The 19,920-nt window shown below is 39.7% G+C and overlaps 1 protein-coding gene across 1 annotated transcript in view; it reads left to right on the forward strand.

Moving 5' to 3' along the window:
- COPS8 (COP9 signalosome subunit 8) overlaps positions 1-19,291 on the forward strand; it is a 30,195-nt gene extending 10,904 nt beyond the window's left edge. The window contains exons 4-8 of the mRNA XM_039326269.1: positions 1,384-1,516; positions 2,723-2,830; positions 3,805-3,867; positions 16,239-16,280; positions 17,538-19,291. Coding sequence (XP_039182203.1) covers positions 1,384-1,516; positions 2,723-2,830; positions 3,805-3,867; positions 16,239-16,280; positions 17,538-17,617 — 426 coding nt within the window. The 3' untranslated portion in view covers positions 17,618-19,291. The remainder of the gene's footprint in view (positions 1-1,383; positions 1,517-2,722; positions 2,831-3,804; positions 3,868-16,238; positions 16,281-17,537) is intronic.
- The last annotated feature ends 629 nt before the right edge of the window (positions 19,292-19,920 follow it).

The raw sequence follows: 19,920 nt of genomic DNA on the forward strand, positions 1-19,920 counted from the left end.
GAGGCGGAGAAAGCACGAACTCCGAGGGAACACTCTTTCTACCCCCCTCCAAAAAGAATCCAGGGGGGGTTAAGAGGTTCTACCTCTATTCGTGTAGTCTCTACCCCTTCCCTTCGCCCGGGAAGGGGATTTCGAGCCGCGGGCCAGCTGATGCGCGCTGTGCTCCGCAGATCTGACGCCGTCCCAGGAGGACGGCTACAAGGTAGCCGCCATCATCGTCGCTGACCACCGGAAGCTCCTCGTTTTTAACATTTTTATTTGTAAGTGTCAAGACTTATTGTCCAGTGAGGTAGCCTATATGTTTAACATTAATAATAATAATGAGGTTTAAAAATGATTTAGTCAATAACAGCAATCAAAATATTGCAGCATATGTAGATTGAGGAGTTTTTTGCACTATAATCTTAGATCAAAATGCCATTAAAATCAGATCAAAGTACTTTAAAACAAAGGGGAAACAGTTAAAACAAAGCCCATAAACTAGCATGTATGTCAGGATCTACTCTTGTCATGGATCATATCCATGAATAATGATTGCAGTAGCACATCACTGTATTTTGCCTTGATATTTCACTAGATTGATTGCAAAATAAAATTCTCTGTAGGGGACCCGCCCAAATATCAGCTAATGAGAAAAATTAGCTCTGCTGCCAAATAAAAGTAAAGGGCTTTTTAAAAAAAAATGAGGCAGCAAAGCAGCAGCATGTTTAGCCCTCTTCAGCAGCTCAATTTAGTTTTTAATATATTTTATCTTCATTTTTTCTTTACTTAGTTATTCTTTATTTTTAGTTACCCATTTTTTAGATTTAGCCAGCTGCAATATAATCTTAGGATATCCTGCCAACTACCTTGATGAGGACAAAGAGAATAGATGCAGAATGTGACAATGAATGTTATGAATGACGTAACAGAGGTGATTCTTAATTTAAAAAACAAGATTTGTTGATATCTCTATTCAATAGGCTGTGCCAATTGTGATTACCGTAGTAGAACTTAATCTTGTGGTAGTATGATTGCCTCACTTGTGAATCCTGAACTGCCATGTTTGTTATTAAACATTGGTTTCTCAACTTTATATTATTATCATAAGATCCCAAGGAGTATATTAGGTATGTGCAAAATAATATAATATAATATTTATAACAATTGGGCATGCCTATACTGATGGGAATTGTAATTCAGAAAACTGAAATATATCAGGTTACTTATATTTTCTCTAAATTAATATGCCTTAAATACCTTTCTCAAATTAAAACTGAATTTAAATCCTAGATATAGCAGCAGACCTAGAGAGAAGGTGCCAAACTATTTTGTATAACTAAAGGCATATTTGTTTTGTTTTGTCAAACATCTACAGCTTTATTCTCAATTCTTTCTTTGTAGACAAATCTTGAACTTGGTGCAATTTGGGCAGTAGGACAGCGAATCTGGCAAAGAGATTTCCCTGGAATATATACAACAATTGATGCACATCAGTGGTCTGAATCCATTCAACCAATTATGGAAGCACTTAAAGGTATAAATATCCTAGTTAAAATTGTGCATATTATTAACCATGAAACGAAATAGAAACAATGGCTTCGGTGGCCCCATGCTTCCTTTCCTGTTACATTTTAAGGGCCTTGCCTTCAGGAATTAGCCAAGCCAGGCCACTGAAAAGAGGCTGTTTGATGTAGGAAATGTGTTATAGAAAGGAGAGGAAAGTTGTGGGGTGGAGTGGAGTGAAGATGCATGCACAGTTTAAGAAGGGGTAATTGCTAATAGCTAGGTTATGGTTTCAATATATGCTTCTGGGTAAATGTATACTGTAATAGAGTTGCCTTTGGCGAGATGGGTAGCATATAAGTTTAATTTAAAAATAGCAGTGATAATAAGTTTTCCTCCAAAGTTATTATATTGGTAGTTTGGGGGCGGGAAAATTTCTTGGGAAGAGTATCAATAGGAAGATGGTTATAGTCAGATTAAGGATTGAAATTTGGAAAAAGTACACCCAAAAGTGCGTCAAGAACAATTATTGTTTCTGAATTACTTTTTGTTCATGCCTTCTATTCTGCCAAACTCTCTTTAACACAAAGAGTTTCCAGTCATATGTTAATGATATAAGTTGAGATAGATTGAATATTTGTTAAAAAATTTACATTTGAGCTATACTTTTTATGTTTTCAGCAAGCCAATAGAAACTTGTCTGCCATGAATACCATGATATCATTATTCTATTCAGATTTGGAGCCATGCTTAACAAATTTTCATCTTCATTGATAAATATATCTTGACAAGCTCCTCCATTTCCAAAACCCTGATTCCAGTTCCCAGGAGAAATGTTGTCATTTTTCAGCTTGAATCGCTGAAATATCGATAGATCGATATTTGTGATAGATCAAAATTAAGCTGCCATCACTATTTAATTTGAGATGACATAAGAAATAATGTGGGATTTGGTTAAGATTGACATGCTCTATAAATTGGAATTCAGTACTTAATTTTTTACGTTTTTGATTATAGTTCATTAAAAACAAGTGTTGAAGTAAAAACATTTTTCATATATTTTGATAGGATACTCTGTTTCTATATAAAGGGTCATTGCTTGTTTACATGATCTAACCAATCATCTCCCATATAAATGTGGACATTTCCAATTATTCTCAGAAGAAACTTATTTAAGAACACAAAGTGTTTTGCTATCCTTGATAGGCTAGCTTTGCGTTAATTACCTCTCTAATAGATGCAACGAGGCGGCGAGCGTTTGGATTAGTCTCTCGGGCATATCCTTCCATAAGTGCAGATGATTTTGCAGCCTTTGTTGGACTTCCTGTAGAAGAAGCAGTAAAAGGTACTGAAAATATCTGAGATGAAAATAAACATTGCATATACTCTACATTGAGCTGGTATCAATATACTTAGACACTGGTAGCTCACACACCCAATTCTCTCACTCCTCTATATGATTTGATAGTGGGGGAAGCTGATGTTTATGTTATCGTAACTTTCCTCCACGGTTTATGACTTCTTTAGATCATCTTGCAGCCTAGATTGAAAAATCCCTTGTCTAATAATAGTCATGATTTTTCCTTAATATTATGCATCATTTGTTATGTATCTTTGAAATTGCGTGTTAAATTTTAAATCAATAATCTTGTTTAGTAACCACAGTTGAGACCAGTTAAGCTAAGGTCATTAAGCAAAGCAGTCACTAAGTGAAACTGCTTGCGATCTTCAGCTTTCCTTTGCTTTACAGATTTGTGAAGGTCATTGGAAGATTGGTCAGAGTTACTTTTTCATTACTGTTGCAAAAGTGAACAGTATCTGAGGCAGTTGCCAAACAAGGATTTTATTAGAATTGTATTACAAAACTTTCAGTTGTTACAACTGTGTTTTGTAAACAAAAATGAATTATAGCTTTTCTAAATCTATGCATATTTTTAGAATTACATTTTTGTTTTGTTGATTTTTTGGGAAGATTATCAATTTATAGGATATGTGGTGATGTATAAATATTTTACTGGATTGTTTCATTTCTTTAATAAAGACTACAAAACTGCCCAGTATGAAATAATTTTAAAAGCAAAAATGAGTTTTCTAAAGTTTGTGCTTAATATACTGATATTACTGTTAAAGGATAACAGGCTGAATAAAAAGAAAACTAACTTTAATACGGTAGTTCACTTTATAGGAAATGGAAATATAGCAAGGAATAACAAAACAAGAAATCAAAACAAATCAGGAAATTAATCCCATCCAATATTTTTCATATTGAAGCATGTATATGACACTAATTATAGCTAATGAACTATATTATGGTTTTAGGAGTTCTTGATGAGGGATGGCAAGCAGATTCGTCAACTCGAATGGTTATGCCTAAAAAGCCAGGTAGGTGGAGCTCTAGTTCCATGAGGATTTGTGGAAGGGGGAGAGAAAGGGAAGGGAGGTGGCACTTCAGGATAACTTACATTGCTTGCCTGCCTTTGCTGCACACAGTTGAAAATGTAATTAGTATTTACATGCCAACATGTCTTTCAAATGTTTAAAATAGTAGGAGATGCTCCTAAGGTGTCAAATAAATGAACTAGTGACCTACTTGAATGGGTGCAGTGTGCTTTAATTAAATGGATATTTTAGAATGTATAACTTGAATGGAGATAAACAGGAAGTGCCTCAGCTTGCTTTCTCTGTCTGGTTCTTGGCAATAGAGACAGTTGAACATATTTTTCAGTGTCCTTAACTGACACACCTTTATTGAGTGAAATGTAATTACTGTTAAATGTGGTTACAATTTTTAATACCATTTAAGTTGTCAAATTAAGTTATTTTTGCTAGTTTAAATTTATATTTTATATTAATTATATAAATTATAGAGGGATAGAATCAAGATCAGGTGAAGTGTTAATACCACTTCACAATGCCTTGATAAGGCCACACTTGGAATACTGCATCCAGTTTTGGCCACCATGATGTTGAGACTTTAGAAAGAGTACAGATAAGCGCAACAAAGGTGATTAGGGGACTGGAGGCTAAAACTTACAAGGAATGGTTGCTGGAATTGGTTATGTCTAATTTAATGAAGAAAAGGGCGAGGGGGGACATGATAGTAGTGTTCCAATATCTCAGGGGTTACCACAAAGACGAGGGAGTCAGGCTATTCTCCAAAACACTTGAAGGCAAGACAAGAAGCAATGGATGGAAACTAACCAAAGAGAGAAGCAACCTAGAACTAAGAAACTTCCTGACAGTTAGAACAATTAATCAATGGAACAACCTGCCTTCAGAAGCGGTGAATGCTCCAACACTGGAAGTCTTTAAGAAGAGATTGGACAGGCATTTGTCTGAAATGGGATAGGGTTTTCTGCCTGAGCAGGGGGTATTGTTGTTGTTGTTGTTATTGTTATGATAATAATAAAGGTCTGTAATGTGGTTTACTTCTTTGCTGAAAATTGTCCTTCAAACTATCTAAAATGACTCTGGGCTATGTCTATTATAACAATCGTTCTGCATTTTCTTACCTTGAATTACATTTGCTTCTAGCAAAACCTTTTTTATACTAGTAAAATCCTAGTATTTTTTATTTTATTATCTTCACTATCTCATTGTACATCCAGAGAGTTTATAAATAAATTTAAAAGTACTGCTACCAGCATAGACTGGAACATACAATAAGGTCCAACTTGCAAATTTTCATAATTTATAAGTTTACTATTTCTAGTTTATTATTTCTATTTTTGCTTCCTGTACCATGGTTTTCCCAGTTGCAATGTATGGTTGTGAAAGTTGGACCATAAGAAAGGCTGAGCGCCAAAGAATTGAGGCCTTTGAACTATGGTGCTGGAGAAGACTCCTACGAGTCCCTTGGACTGCAAGGCGTTCAAAACGGTCAGTCCTAGAAGAGATCAATCCCTAGGACTGCTCTTTAGAAGGCCAGATCCTGAAGTTGAAACTCAAATACTTTGGCCACCTAATGAGAAGGAAGGACTCATTGGAGAAGGGCCTAATGCTGGGAAAGATTGAGGGCAATAGAAGAAGGGGACGACAGAGAATGAGATGGCTGGATGGAGTCACTGAAGCAGTAGGTGTGAACTTAAATGGACTCCAGAAGATGGTAGAGGACAGGAAGACCTGGAGGAACGTTGTCCATGGGGTCGCGATGGGTCGGACACGACTTCACAATTAACAACAACAACAACAGAATAGAATAGAATAGAATAGGATCTTGCTACCACAATAGGGAAAATAACATCAGTCCGACTCCAATCATAGCGCGATGTTCAAGCAGCTCTTTGTACCTCCTTTTGAGAATGGAGAAATAAGCCAGGCTCTGGAGGTTGTATTTCTTTCTCCTTCCCTTTTCTTAGCTGACAGATTAGGGCACAGGTTGGCAACCTGCAGCTCTGAAGCCACATGTGGCTCTTTGAGCCTTCTCCTGTGGCTCTCAGCCACTTCTGCCATTTGCAGAGAGAGACAGAGAGAGGCACTTGTGCTTCCCTTCTCTCTACTCTCTCTCTCTCTCTCTCTCTGTGTGTGTGTGTAAAAAAGAGTGGCCTCACCCTGTTCGATGAGCTGAAAAGGTTATTGGGCGGGGCTCCTCCCTTTGCTGCGTCTTTGCAGGAAGCAGGAAGGGCAGGAGAGAGCTAGCCCAGCTATGCTGACTCAGGAATTCTGGGAGTTGAAGTCCATGAGTCATAAAAGAGCCGAGGTTGTCAACCCCTGAGCTAGCCCAATAAGAATGTGTGTCAGCTTGTTGGAGAATGGCTTGAAGCCAGCTTGCCAGGTGAGCAGAAGATCGGAGAGAGGGAGAGAGAGGGGCAGAGAAAGACAGAGAAAGATGGAGAGAAAAAGAGAGCAAAGAGAAAAAGAAAGGGAGAGGAGAGAGGGAGGGAGAGAGAAAGAAAGGGGAGAGGAAAGAGAAAGATAGGGAGAGGAGAGAGCAAGAAGGAGAGGGAGTGAGAGAGAAAGAAGAAAGAGCGGGGGGAAGCGCAAGTGCCTCTCTCTCTCTCTCTCTCTCTCTCTCTCTCTCTCACACACACACACACACACAAACACTGGGGGAAGAGGACTGGCAGACCAAGGGCAGAAAGAGAGAGGGAGGGGGAGAGAGACAGAGAGACCCTTTTGACATCTAAAATGAAGATAACACTGCATATATCCTTTTTTACCTTTATTATAATTTTATTATATATATATATATATATATATATATATATATATATATATATATATATATATATGTTTTCTGAGGTTTTCGCGGGTGTTTGTATGTAGGTCTTTGGTTGTTCGGGTTTTCTCCCGCGTAAAATTGGAAGTGTCTTGGCGACGTTTCGACGAAGTCCCATTCGTCATCTTCAGGCTGGTGTTTTCAGCTTCGTTCTTCGAAGCATAGCACAGCCACGCCCCTAACCAATCAGAACACACCTCCACCCAATCAGAACACAGCCAAGCTCCCACCCAATCAGTTCATACCCCCACTGGCAGTTAAAAGGAAGAAACAGCTAAGACCACACATTGCTGCTCGAAGCACGAAGCTGAAAACACCAGCCTGAAGATGACGAATGGGACTTCGTCGAAACGTCGCCAAGACACTTCCAATTTTACGCGGGAGAAAACCCGAACAACCAAAGACCTATATATATATATATATATATATATATATATATATATATATATATATATATACACAATATATATATATATACAGTATATATATATATATATACAGTATATATATATATATATTATGTATATATGTATACAGTGTGTATATATATATATATACACAGTGTATGTATGTATGTATATATATGTTTTCTGAGGTTTTCGCCGGTGTTTGTATGTAGGTCTTTGGTTGTTCCGGTTTTCTCCCATGTAAAATTGGAAGTGTCTTGGCGACGTTTAGACGAAGTCCCATTCGTCATCTTCAGGCTGGTGTTTTCAGCTTCGTTCTTCGAGGAGCAATGTGTGGTCTTAGCTGTTTCTTCCTTTTAACTGTCAGTGGGGGTATGAACTGATTGGGTGGGAGCTTGGCTGTGTTCTGATTGGGTGGAGGTGTGTTCTGATTGGTGAGGGGCCTGGCTGTGCTCTGATTGGCTGGGGGGTTGGCTGTGCTCTGATTGGTTGGGGGGTTGGCTGTGCTCTGATTGGCTGGGGGAGTGTTCTGTTTGGTTGTGGTCAGGTTAGTCTGAGTTGCAGGGGGGTTTAAGATTTTGGGCTGCCTTGCTATTTTTTGGCTTCGCGTTCATGGTCGTGCCTCATCTTCATGGAGGGTGTCAGTTTGCTTCATGTATGGATTGGAGGGGTTTAAAGTGGCTAATGATGCAGCTGTGGTCTGGCTTCTGGTTTGTGGTCGTCCTCATCATCGGTATGGGTTTGGGTTTGCTTTTTGCATGGCTGTGTGGTGGTGACATCGTGTGTGGTTTTCGTGAGTGTGGGTCTGGTGTCATTCTTTGTGTTAGGGACTCGTTTGTCAATAAAGGTGGATTTCCAAATGGCTGGTAGGCAGGAGATATCATCTCATTTATTCATGCTGTGTGGGCGTTTTTCTATCTTGGTGGCTTCTCTGATTATTCTGTTATTAAAGTGTTCAATTTTGGCGATAGTTCTGGTCTTTTTAAAGTCAATTTCATGTCCTGTGGCTTTAAGGTATTGGACCAGGAAAGAAGTTGGTTCCTCTTTTTTGACTGAGTTCTTGTATTCTACAATGTGTGTACTTATTCTTCTGTTGGTTTGTCTGATGTATGTGGTGGGGCAAGCGGTACATGGGATTTCATATACTCCTTGATTTTCTAACTCGATTTTGTCTTTGGGGTTTCTTAGGATGATGGATATTTTTCTGTTTGTGCAGAATGCTGTCTTGATGTTGTGTTTGTGGAGGATCTTGCTGATTCTGTCTGTGGTGCCTTTTATGTATGGGAGGAGGGCTTTGCCGCTTTCTTGTTCTTGTCTTGGATTTTAGTGGGGTTTCTTTTTGGATTAGGTTGGTAATCTTATTTCTTTGGAATCCGTTGGATATTAGTATATTAGTGAGAGTGTGTAGTTCGGTTTTTAGGTGTTGTTCGTCAGCTAAGCGATTTGTTCTGGAGATGAGTGTCTTGGCTACGAAGTTGATCTATGCTGGGTGGTGGTATGAGAGTGTGTGCAGATAGCGGTTTGTGTGTGTTTTCTTCTGGTAGATGGTGTGTCCTAGAAAGCCATTGGATTTCTTGTAGACTAAGACATCCAGGAAGGGAAGTTGGTTATTAGCTTCTGTTTCCATGATGGACTGTATTTTGGGGTGTAGGCTGTTGAGGTGTGTGAGGAAGTTGTCCAGTTTTTCTTTCCCATGTGGCCAGATTATGAAGGTGTTGTCTACGTATCTAAGCCAGAGTTTGGGTTTGTGATCAGAATTTTCTAGAGCTTGGGTTTCAAAGTGTTCCATGTAGAGGTTTGCAATGACAGGTGAGAGGGGTGATCCCATGGGTGCTCCTTCTATTTGTTTGTATTTTTGTCCGTTATAGATGAAGTATGTGTTGGATAGGCAGTGGTTGGTCAGATCTAGGATGTGTTTGGGGGGGGGGGGTTATATTTGTTTTGGATAGCTGTCGAGGTTTCTTTGATTGGCACTTGGGTGAAGAAGGATATGACATCGAAGCTCACGAGTAGGTCGCTGGGCTGTAAGTTTTGTTTCTTTATGATCTCTGTGAACTGGAAAGAGTTTTTTACGTGTGAGATGATGGATTCTGCATAGGGCTGTAGTTGTTTGGTGAGAAATTTGACTAGGTTTTGTAGAGGTGAGCCTATGGAGCTGACTATGGGACACAGGACATGAAATTGACTTTTAGAAGACCAGAACTATCACCCAAACTGAACACTTTAATAATAGAATATCCAGAGAAGCCATCAAGATAGAAAAACACCCACACAGCATGAATAAACGAGATGATACCTCCCACGTACCAGCCATTTGGAAACCTGCCTTTATTGACAAATGAGTCCCTAACACAAAGAATGACACCAGACACACACTCACGAAAACCACACATGATGTCACCACCACACATCCACGCAAAAAGCAAACCCAAACTTGATGGTGAGGCATGACCACAAACCAGAAGCCAGACCACAGCTGTATCATTAGCCACTTTAAACCCCTCCAATCTATACATGAAGCAAACTGACACCCACCATGAAGATGAGGCACGACCACAAACGCGAAGCCAAACAACAGCAACGCAGCTGAATATCTCAAATCCCCCTGCAACTCAGACTAACCCGAGCACAACAAAGTCCCCACCCAAACAGAACACATCCAATCAGAGCACAGCCAACCCCCCATCCAATCAGAGCACAGCCAAGCCCCTAACCAATCAGAACACACCTCCACCCAATCAGTTCATACCCCCACTGGCAGTTAAAAGGAAGAAACAGCTACGATCACACATTGCTCCTAGAAGCACGAAGCCGAAAACACCAGCCTGAAGATGACGAATGGGACTTCGTTGAAACGTTGCTTTTGTTGGCTCCTACCAACTTCATCAGGGCGTACATAAATCAATGGGAGTAAACATTTATATATAAGTTAACGCTTGCGCCCGACTTCTGGACCACGTAATGGGTCCAGGTCTGCCAATCGTAGCATTCGTTGTAATTGCTGCATGATTGAGTGACTCATCTACTTGTATCACACGTTCCTCATGAAGGTTTAAACAAGCTTCCGACTCTCCACTCATCCACATCCGTGGTTTGTGAGAATCCTTGATCTTATTTAAACTCGAGATGTCATTCTCACCAAGTCGTTTCCCCCTTTTTTCTTCCTTGGGATTCTCCGTAAGTTCTGAGCCCTCCCCCCCCTCCACCATTCCGGTGTCTATCCTTAACATCGTGATGTTTATTATGGCAGAGCCTCACTCTGGATGTTCTACATGTGTTTTCACTGCATGGTTCTCCCCCACGCACCATTTTCCCAGCCTTTCCAGTCTCGTTAAGTTCCGTAACAGTTGTGCTCCCCCTTTTTTTGACAACTCTTAACTCATTGCAGGGGCTGGACTGTGAATTCTGTTGACCAATCATCGAAATAGTCAAAATTCCCAAAGGCAGTTGCTCGTATACTTTAGCGAGTTGGTTCTTCTCGCTCCTCCCCCAAGTAGGGTGCAATGTGGAGTGCGATGTAGATGCTGGTGCAGTAAACGCGCTATCATTCACCCCAGCTAATTGTATCACCTTCCGAGATCGTGTAATCACTCTTTCGATAGGGGATTTATGGTAGCTCTCCCCTTGTATGTCTGTAGGGGGTGTGGCTAAACTGTCACTCGGGCTCTCATTTCATTCCACGGAGATGAGTGCATCTCCGATCAACTGGTGTGCAGGCTGGTCGTCACGAGGGTTCTTGAGGGGGCGGAGAAGATGCCTGATGTATCGGAAATTGAATCCTTGGAACCAGCGGGTACTTCTTTCCGTGACAATCGCATTACCATTGCGGCACTCCAGGGGGTCTCAGGTCGTCGGCTGTTGTTTGCCTGGGTATTAGTCCTTTCCGATAACGGAGTGAAGTTGTCATTACCGAGTTGCTGGCAGTGGAGTGAGTGAGTGGGTGCGGGCTTCCCACGCTCTTAATGTTAAGTGTGCAGGGCGCAAGTCTATGTGTCGATTGATCGACTCCTCTTGTGAAAGCCACGCTTCTTTAAGCAACCTGCCGCTCTTTGTAATGTCGCTGGCAACCACAACCACACCCTCAAAATGAAATTTATGCCCAAAGTCCATCATATGCGATAGGATCTGGGAGTATTGCTCTCCTCTTCTTATGACCAACTTGTGCTCCTGGACCCTTGTTTTTACCCTCTTAGAGGTCTCGCCCACGTAGTTAGAGGGGCAGTCCTTACAGTTGATTTTGTACACAACCCCCAATTTCTCTGCCGTGGGGAGCGGGTCTTTAGGCCTCATAACACATGAGCGTAATATACGGACAGGTTTATGTGCCACCCTCATGTTGTGGGGTGCCAATAATCTGGCGATAGCCTCTGAGACATTGCTGACATAAGGAAGGGTGACGTGTCATCATGGATGCTGGTGCCCCCATCTGCTGAAAGTTAGGGGGTCTGTAGAGTATACCATGGTGCTTAATGAACCTGGCTGGGTAACCAGCCTACAAATGTGAAAGAGATATTTCTTCTCTTCCACCTTGGCTCTGGCCGTATTGCAGTGGGAATCGACCCTCTTGAAAAGAGTTCTAATACAGCTAACTTTGTGGGCCACTGGGTGATTACTATGATAGTGCAGAATCCTATCAGTGTGTGTGGGTTTGCGGTAAACTTTGGTTCCCAGGGTACCATCAGGCTGGCGATGAATTAAAACATCTAGGAAGGCCAATTTACCCTGGTGTTCTTCCTCAGCAGTGAACTGTATGTCCACACACACTGAATTAAGTGTGCCCACAAAGTCAGCCATCCGGCTCCTCTTGATGACGACAAAAGTGTCATCAATGTAGCGGGCCCAGAACGTGGGACGATACTGGGCCATCGCTACATGTTCTAACTGCTGAAAAACGGCCTCGGCTATAATGCTCTAAATTGGGGATCCCATGGGGGTGCCTTTTATTTGCTCATATGTGGTGCCCTGAAACGTGAAGAAGGTTTTTAGGCACAGGCTCAAACGGTCCACAAGATCCTCAGGGCGAAAGGAATCATGGTACTGACCCAATCCCTTGCAGTGGAGGAGATCTTTAACAGTCTTGACAGCCAGATCCTGTGGGATAGAGGTGAAGAGGGAGATGACATCAAAAGACACCATCACCTCATCATCCTCTATCCTCAGGGCTTTAATCCTGTCAAGAAAGTCTCAGCCGATCGAATGGTGGTATGGCTATCATCGACCAAGTGGCTAGTACGATGGCTAAGCCACTTAGCTAAGCCAGAGATTGGGGTGTTTCTAAAGGAAACAATGGGTCAAAGAGGGATACCCTCCTTGTGGACCTTGGGCAGCCCATAAAACCTAGCTATGGCAGTGTCACTGGGGCGTATCCCCATAAGGGTATGATCATCAATCCTCTTACCACGCTTCAGGGCATTGAGCACTTTGTTGACCCGGTTCTTAAGGGCCACCATGGGGTCCCCACTTACGACCCTATAAGCCGTGGTGTCACTGAGTAGCTCCAAAGCCTTGCCAACATAATGTACTCTATCCATGACAACAGTGGCCCTCCCCTTGTCAGCCAGCAGCACAAGGATAGTATCATCCTCCTTGAGCTGGGCCATAGCTTTCAATTCCTCTTTGGACAGAGCCTGATGGTGCCTATAGCTCATGAGGAGTCCCGTTACCTGCTGTCTGATGGTATCTTTGATGTCTTCACCCGTTTTGATGCGGTGCAAGGCGGGCTCCAACGCCGCCACAAAGTCCAGGGCATGAGCATCCGTCAGATTGCACCCTACATTGCGTTGCAATAAGGTGGATTGGGCCTGGGTCAAAAGTTTGCTGGAAACGTTGTAAACCAGCTTGTCCGGTGGGTTGCCTTTGTTGGAGTTGTGTAAGCCCTCAATTCTATTTCGGAACTTGGTTGTGGTTTGTAGACTCACATTCTTAGTGGCCCAGCAAATATGTTGGTTTAACTGCAGGAAGTGCTGATTCATAAACTCCACCCGACATCTTGCACGATAGTTACGAATGTATCCCATTAAGCCACTATTGCGCCTATGCAAATCATTAATGATCGCACGCATGGTTCTATGTTGGAACTGGCGAATTGCATGGTGGCATTCTAACGAGTCAATCGTGGGTTTCCTCCTCAGCGACTTGGGGGGGAGGTCTTCTTTGATACAAGTATGCAGGAATGCCAATTTACAATAGTTGTCAGAGATGCGGCAAGCGAGTTTCTCCCATCTCCTGGCTATGAGCAAAGCTGCTCTTCCATAATTATTAAAAAGAATATTAAAAATAGAAGCATGATTCCTGGGTGTGTACCTGTTGAGAATAAAATTTGATCACCAGGAAAAGTTAAAACGTGAAAAGTTTTAATATAAAACAGAAGTTTTAAATAAAACATTGAAAGTTTTAAAAAATTAGCAACCTAGCTTTTGTTGGCTCCTGCCAACTTCATCAGGGCGTACATAAATCAATGGGAATAAACATTTATATATAAGTTAACGCCTGCGCCCGACTTATGGACCACGTAATGGGTCCAGGTCGGCCAATCGTAGCATTCGTTGTAATTGCTGCATGATTGAGTGACTCATCTACTTGTATCACGCGTCCCTCATGAAGGTTTAAACAAGCTTCCGACTCTCCACTCATCCACATCCGTGGTCTGTGAGAATCCTCGATCTTATTTAAACTCGAGATGTCATTCTCACCAAGTCGTTTCCCCCTTTTTCTTCCTTGGGATTCTCCGTACATTCTGTATTATTTAAAACTTCTGTTTTATATTAAAACTTTTAACGTTTTAACTTTTCCTGGTGATCAAATTTTATTCTCAACAGGTACACACCCAGGAATCATGCTTCTATTTTTAATATTCTTTTTAATATACATATACACGCATACATACATACATACATACATACGTTTTCTGAGGTTTTCGCGGGTGTTTGTATGTAGGTCTTTGGTTATTCGGGTTTTCTCCCATGTAAAATTGGAAGTGTCTTGGCGACGTTTCGACAAAGTCCCATTCGTCATCTTCAGGCTGGTGTTTTCAGCTTCGTTCTCCTATTTTAAAAAAAAGGATGCTAATTTGGATGAGTGGCAGAAGAGTATCAATAAATTTATCTGGAGTGGGAAGAAATCAAGGGTAAAGTTCAAGATTTTACAAGACACTCAAGAAAGAGGTGGACTTAAAGCACCTAATTTGAAATTATATTATGATGCGGCACTTTAACTTTAGTAAGTGATTGGCTTAATTTAACAAATAAAAATATTCTTGCTCTTGAAGGTTGGGATTTATTATATGGTTGGCATGCATATTTAATTTTTGATAAGAAAGTAGATCTGGTTTTTAAGTCACACATTTTAAAGAATGCTTTACTTCGAGTCTGGAAGAAGTATTATTATAAGTTAAATTATAAAATACCTATTTGGGGGATTCCTGGACAAGCAATTCAGGGGGGTTCTAAGGGGGTGAATTTTGATAATATTTCGTATAAAGAATTACTTATTTGGTCGGGTACTGATTGGCAATTAAAGTCTTCAGATGTGTTGAGGCAAGAAAATATTTTACAATCGTGGTTTCAATATTTGCAAATAGTGCAGAGATGGACTTTGGATAAGAAAGTGGGAATTACTTTAGTAGACGAAAATTTGGTAATACAGATCAAGGATCAGAAATATGCCCATATTAAAAGAATTTACAATGAGTTAATAAAATTGGATTCAGAAACAGAGTTAGTAAAAGATTGTATGATTAAATGGGCCCAGAATATTCAGGAACCGATTTCATTGGATTTATGGGAGGTAATTTGGACCAGAAATGTTAAATTTACGCAGGCCCAAAATTTGAGGGAAATTTTTTATAAAATGTTTTATAGATAGCATCTGGATCCTAAAAAGTTGTCCTGAATGTACCCGAACCTGCAACCTAAATGTTGGAGATGTGGTTGCTTGGATGCAACCTATTTTCATGTTTGGTGGACTTGTAAAGATATTAAAGCTTTCTGGATTATGATTTGGTTTTTAAAAGGAAGATTAAGTTTACTCCCCAACTGTTTCTTTTGGGCATTTTTGTGGATTTTAATGTTAAAGAAAATATTTTATTGTTGAATTTAATAACAGCAGCAAGATTATTGGTGGGTCAATATTAGAAGAAGGATACTCTGTCTTCTTTAGAAGAATGGGTATTTAAGGTTTCTAATTTAGCAGAAATGGCTAAAATTTCTGCTTATTTAAAGGACCATTCACAAGAGAGATATTTTAATGTATGGAGAAGATGGATAGAATATGTTCAGAAGAAGTATGGAACTACAAAGTTTCATTTATTTTATGAGTAATGGATTTGTTTATAAAATTATGATAAAGTTTGAAGAGAGTTAAGGGTTAGTATGATTTTGGTTATTGTATAATTAATAAACTTAAGTAGATTATGTTTAATATGTTTGTATAACCCTGTACTTGGCTCTGGGAAGTCAGGGGGAGGGGGGTGAGGGGAGGATGGGTTGGAGGTTAAATAGGTCAGATAAGTAGAAATAGTTTTATTGTATATAATATTGATGTTTCAATTTGGAGAGAGGAATTGCTCGGGCATTTCCCCTGGACTGCATCCGGAGTGAGAAGATAGGAGGAAGGGGAGAAGTAAGTAGGAAGGTGGAGGAGAGGGGGAGAGTGAGGAAGAAGAGGGAAAGAGGGAAGTGAGAGAAGAGGTTAGACGGTGGATGCGGTTTGAGGGGAAATGGATGAGCAATACCGAAAGTTGTGTGTATAAATTTATTCTATTCTTTATCTGAAGTACTCTTTATGAATGTAATGAAAAATCGAAAATAAAAACTTTTTACAAAAAAAAGAAGAAGAGGAGGAGGAGACTGGACAGCCATTTGTCCCAAATGGTATAGAGTTTCCTGCCTGAGCAGGGGGTTGGTCTAGATGACCTCCAAGGTCCCTTCCAACTTTACTATTATTATTATTATTATTATTATTATTATTATTATTATTATTATTATTATTATTATAGTTTGTGTTATTTTTTATGTTCTCTTTCAAACTAAGGGAACCTTGGGATGGAGAGGGAGTTCTACATTTTAAATTTCCAAAACCTCTAACAATGTATCTGTTTGATAGATGGATTTTGCTGTTATATATTTCAGGTCCTCAGGAGTCTACATTTAATAGATTTCATCCACTATCAGGTATGTATGTATCAGGTTTGTCTCTGTAGCTGTCCCAGTCCTTTGGAATAGCCTCCCCCTGTTTGGAAATCCAGAAGGCCTATATCAGTGATGGGGAACCTTTTAGAAACCGAGTGCCCAAACTGCAATCCAAAACCCACTTATGTACAGTTGGGTGCCGGATGGGTGTGGCCCATTGGGTGGGCGTGGCCCATTGGGTGGGCATGGCTCATTGGATGGGCATGGCTGCGGTGGTAACCGCAGACTGGGTGGGACTAAAAAGTTCAATCAATCAATTCCAACTTTGTGAGATCTTTTTTTCCCCGCAAGAAATTGAAATTGATTGATTGAATTTTTTTTTTTTTTTTGAACATGGTGGTGGAGGCCTAAAGCAAAAAGATTTTATACAACCCAGCTGAAGGCTTAGAACTGGGGCGACGGTGCGCGTGCCCACAGAGAGGTCTCTGCATGCCACCTCTGGCACGCGTGCTATAGATTTGCCACCACGGGCCTATATCATCTTAGACTTATAGAAGGTCATCAAGACCTGGCTTTTCCCACAAGCATAGGGCTAAGAATGAAATCAGTTCAGCAATTCATGGAGTTGATGAGATGTTGTGGCACTGTGGGACAAGTATGATTTTTTATTTTAAAAAAAAGGTTTGTGAATATTGTTTATTGTCTGCTGTGAACCACCTAGAATTATCTTGTGCATAGGATAGATGGCTGTATATGTTTTATAAATAAATGTATTAATATTTTATATCCTTGCCATCTAAAAATGTTGTAGCATTGTATTATTGTCTGTTTAAATAAACTAACATGGCACATGCTTACATATAGGAATTTGAAGCCTACTCAGTTTTTCCTTTATGCAGAAGTGGAAGCTTCTGAAGCTGAAATAATTATTTCCCTTGTGCTACAGAGCACATAGCCAGTGGGTGTTTTTCTTTTCAATACCAACACTCACATTCCTTTATTGGCATCTTAATATCTTGATGCTGTTCAGGATCTTGCATTAAAAATTATAAAATATCTGAGAGTGAGCATTAAATTCTTAGTATATGTAGACTTTCTAATGATGTGGATGAGGGCTTTGAAGGATTTGTGAATTACCCATTTACTGTGGCCATGAACAAAATTTTGATCTATCCAGATCATTCAGAAACCTCTGAAGGAGGCAAAGAATACACCTGCAGCCTCCAGAAGTACAGCTTGTTATTTTTGTAGGATGGAAATAATAATGTAGTTCTCATCATGTTTTCTGTTTCTTCGTAGAATCTGCTCCAGTTCCACCAATTCCTAATGAACAGCAGTTGGCCCGATTAACTGACTATGTAGCTTTCCTTGAAAATTGAAAACTCTGATTACTCATTCATGATATGCTGTCTACCTTGAGATTCATTTGCATTTTGTTTATTTTGTTCAGTGTTGCAGTGTATGCACTACAGTGGAACATAATTTTACATTTTACCATATTGATTTTATTGGAGCAAGTCTTGTAATTTAATTCCCATAATTAATTGGCTGAGTATGTAGACTTAAATAGCTCATTGTGGAAGAAGTAGCTCCTTCCCATTTGTAATCTATCATAAATTGGAGGAAGAGTTAGCCACTACCATGGCTTAGCTGAAAACCAAACATTGAAAAAGGCAAGGAAGACCAAAATGCAGTCAAGTAATGCTCTTAAAACTAAGTCTATCAGAAAACATTGCAGTGTCTTTGATTATATATTGCTGTGCATTTACAATGTGTTTCTGCTTTGGCTTGTTACACATTGGAATATCTAATGGCAGATTTTGAAGGCTATTATTTTGATATACTTTAAAAGATCTGTTCTTGAATATAAGCACACATTATATTTGGAAGATACCAAAATATGTATTTGGTAGAATATATGCATGGCTAATAGCTCTTGTATTGTCCTGTTAACATTCTGGTTTGAGACTTAAAAAACCATCAGCTGATTTCTCAGATAGCTTGCTTGCATTTAAACCAGAAGGTTTAGATTGCCCTCTGGATGTTGCTTGTGCTCACAAGAAACAACATATGGTTGCTGAAGCCAGTAGATGAAATGATTCTTGAATTTCAGTAGAACTTTTCTCTATTGTAATCTTGCTTATGTGGGAAGAAACGACACATTTTGCTTTGTCATTAATTTTTGTAAAGCATGCTTCTAGAATTGTGGGTTTTTCTTTCTCCCTTGTTCTGTCACTAGACATTATCATTTAATGATCTGTTCAGAAATTATTGGTATCCTTTGTAGTGACACCTCTCTCCTAGTGAGTTATTACTGTATGCTCTTAACTATTTTAGATGTGTTTGAGTGAAAAAGGGTCCTAGTTTCTGCACAGTTACTTTAAGAGTATCTAAAGGAGTGTAACCATTGATTTTGCTATTTATTTGAAAACCTCAGAGTAGATGGGAAGCTTAATTTTGGTATTATTAAAATATATTTACATCATTCTGGTCTATTTTTAAGGTTAATTTTTCTTCAAGAGATGTATTTAGGTTTAGCATTACTTTAGCACTCTGTATGAGTTTTTGTGTGCGAGTTTGCAGGTGTGAAATTTATGTACATTAAAGAATACTTGGTGATATTTTAATGGTAAGATCCTAACCATGTTAAATATAAATTTGTCTAACTACAATGTAAGTATGGAGTGATGAAAAAGTAAGTTACAAAAGATAGAGAACATTTGTTCCCTGAGAATAAAAAGGCATTTAAGTAATTTAAGTTAAATAGAATGTAGGGATCTGTGTTAACCACGTGAAGCACAATAGGAATAGCAAAAACAAACAAACAAAAAAAACAGGCAAAACTATAAGTAGTAAGAACTTGGATTTAACACAAATGTTATACTGTTATTTTTACATAATAGCTTCAGGCAGGAAATGGTTATAAAAACTATTATTGGTTAGTGTAGAAGGGGATGGTCATGTTTATTTTATATTGTACAGTACAAGGAGGATATTTATATATTGCATGATTGGATAAAAGTGATACAAATAAAATAGCTATATGTAGTGCAGTGGTTCTCAACCTTTTTAATGCCGCGACCCCAACCGGTCATAAGTCGAGGACTACTCAACTGGTCGTAATCGAGGACTACTCAACTGGTGCAGCACCGTTTGCAGAATGGGACTTTTGGCGGGCTCAGCAGGGCAGAGACAGCCTGGACAATTCCTATTGGCTTTTGAAAGCCAATAAAATTAGACTTTATTCAAGAGAGTCTATTCTATTGGCTTTCAAAAGCCAATACAATAAAAGGAAGTAGCACAGCTAAGGAAAAGGGGGAAAAAATGGCAGACTGCATTGTTTGGCGACCCCCGTGAAATGGTCGTTCGACCCCAAATGGGGTCCCGACCCATAGATTGAGAACCACTGATGTAGTGATTTCTACAGATAGCCCTCAACTTACAATCACAATTGAGTCCAAAATTTCTGTTGATAAGCAACATAGTTGCTAAATGAGTTTTGCCCCATTTTATGACCTTTGTTAACACAGTTGTTAAATGAATTACTTCAGTTGTTAAGTTAATAACATGGTTGTTAAGTGAATCTGTCTTCCCCATTGACTTTATCAGAAAGTTGCAAAAGATGATCACATGGCCCCAGGACACTGCAACCTTCATAAATATGAGTTAGCTGCCAAGAGTT

The sequence above is a fragment of the Crotalus tigris genome, unplaced genomic scaffold (genome assembly GCF_016545835.1).
Source record: "Crotalus tigris isolate CLP2741 ecotype Arizona unplaced genomic scaffold, ASM1654583v1 scf7180000024340.7048381, whole genome shotgun sequence".
NCBI lineage: Eukaryota > Metazoa > Chordata > Lepidosauria > Squamata > Viperidae > Crotalus > Crotalus tigris.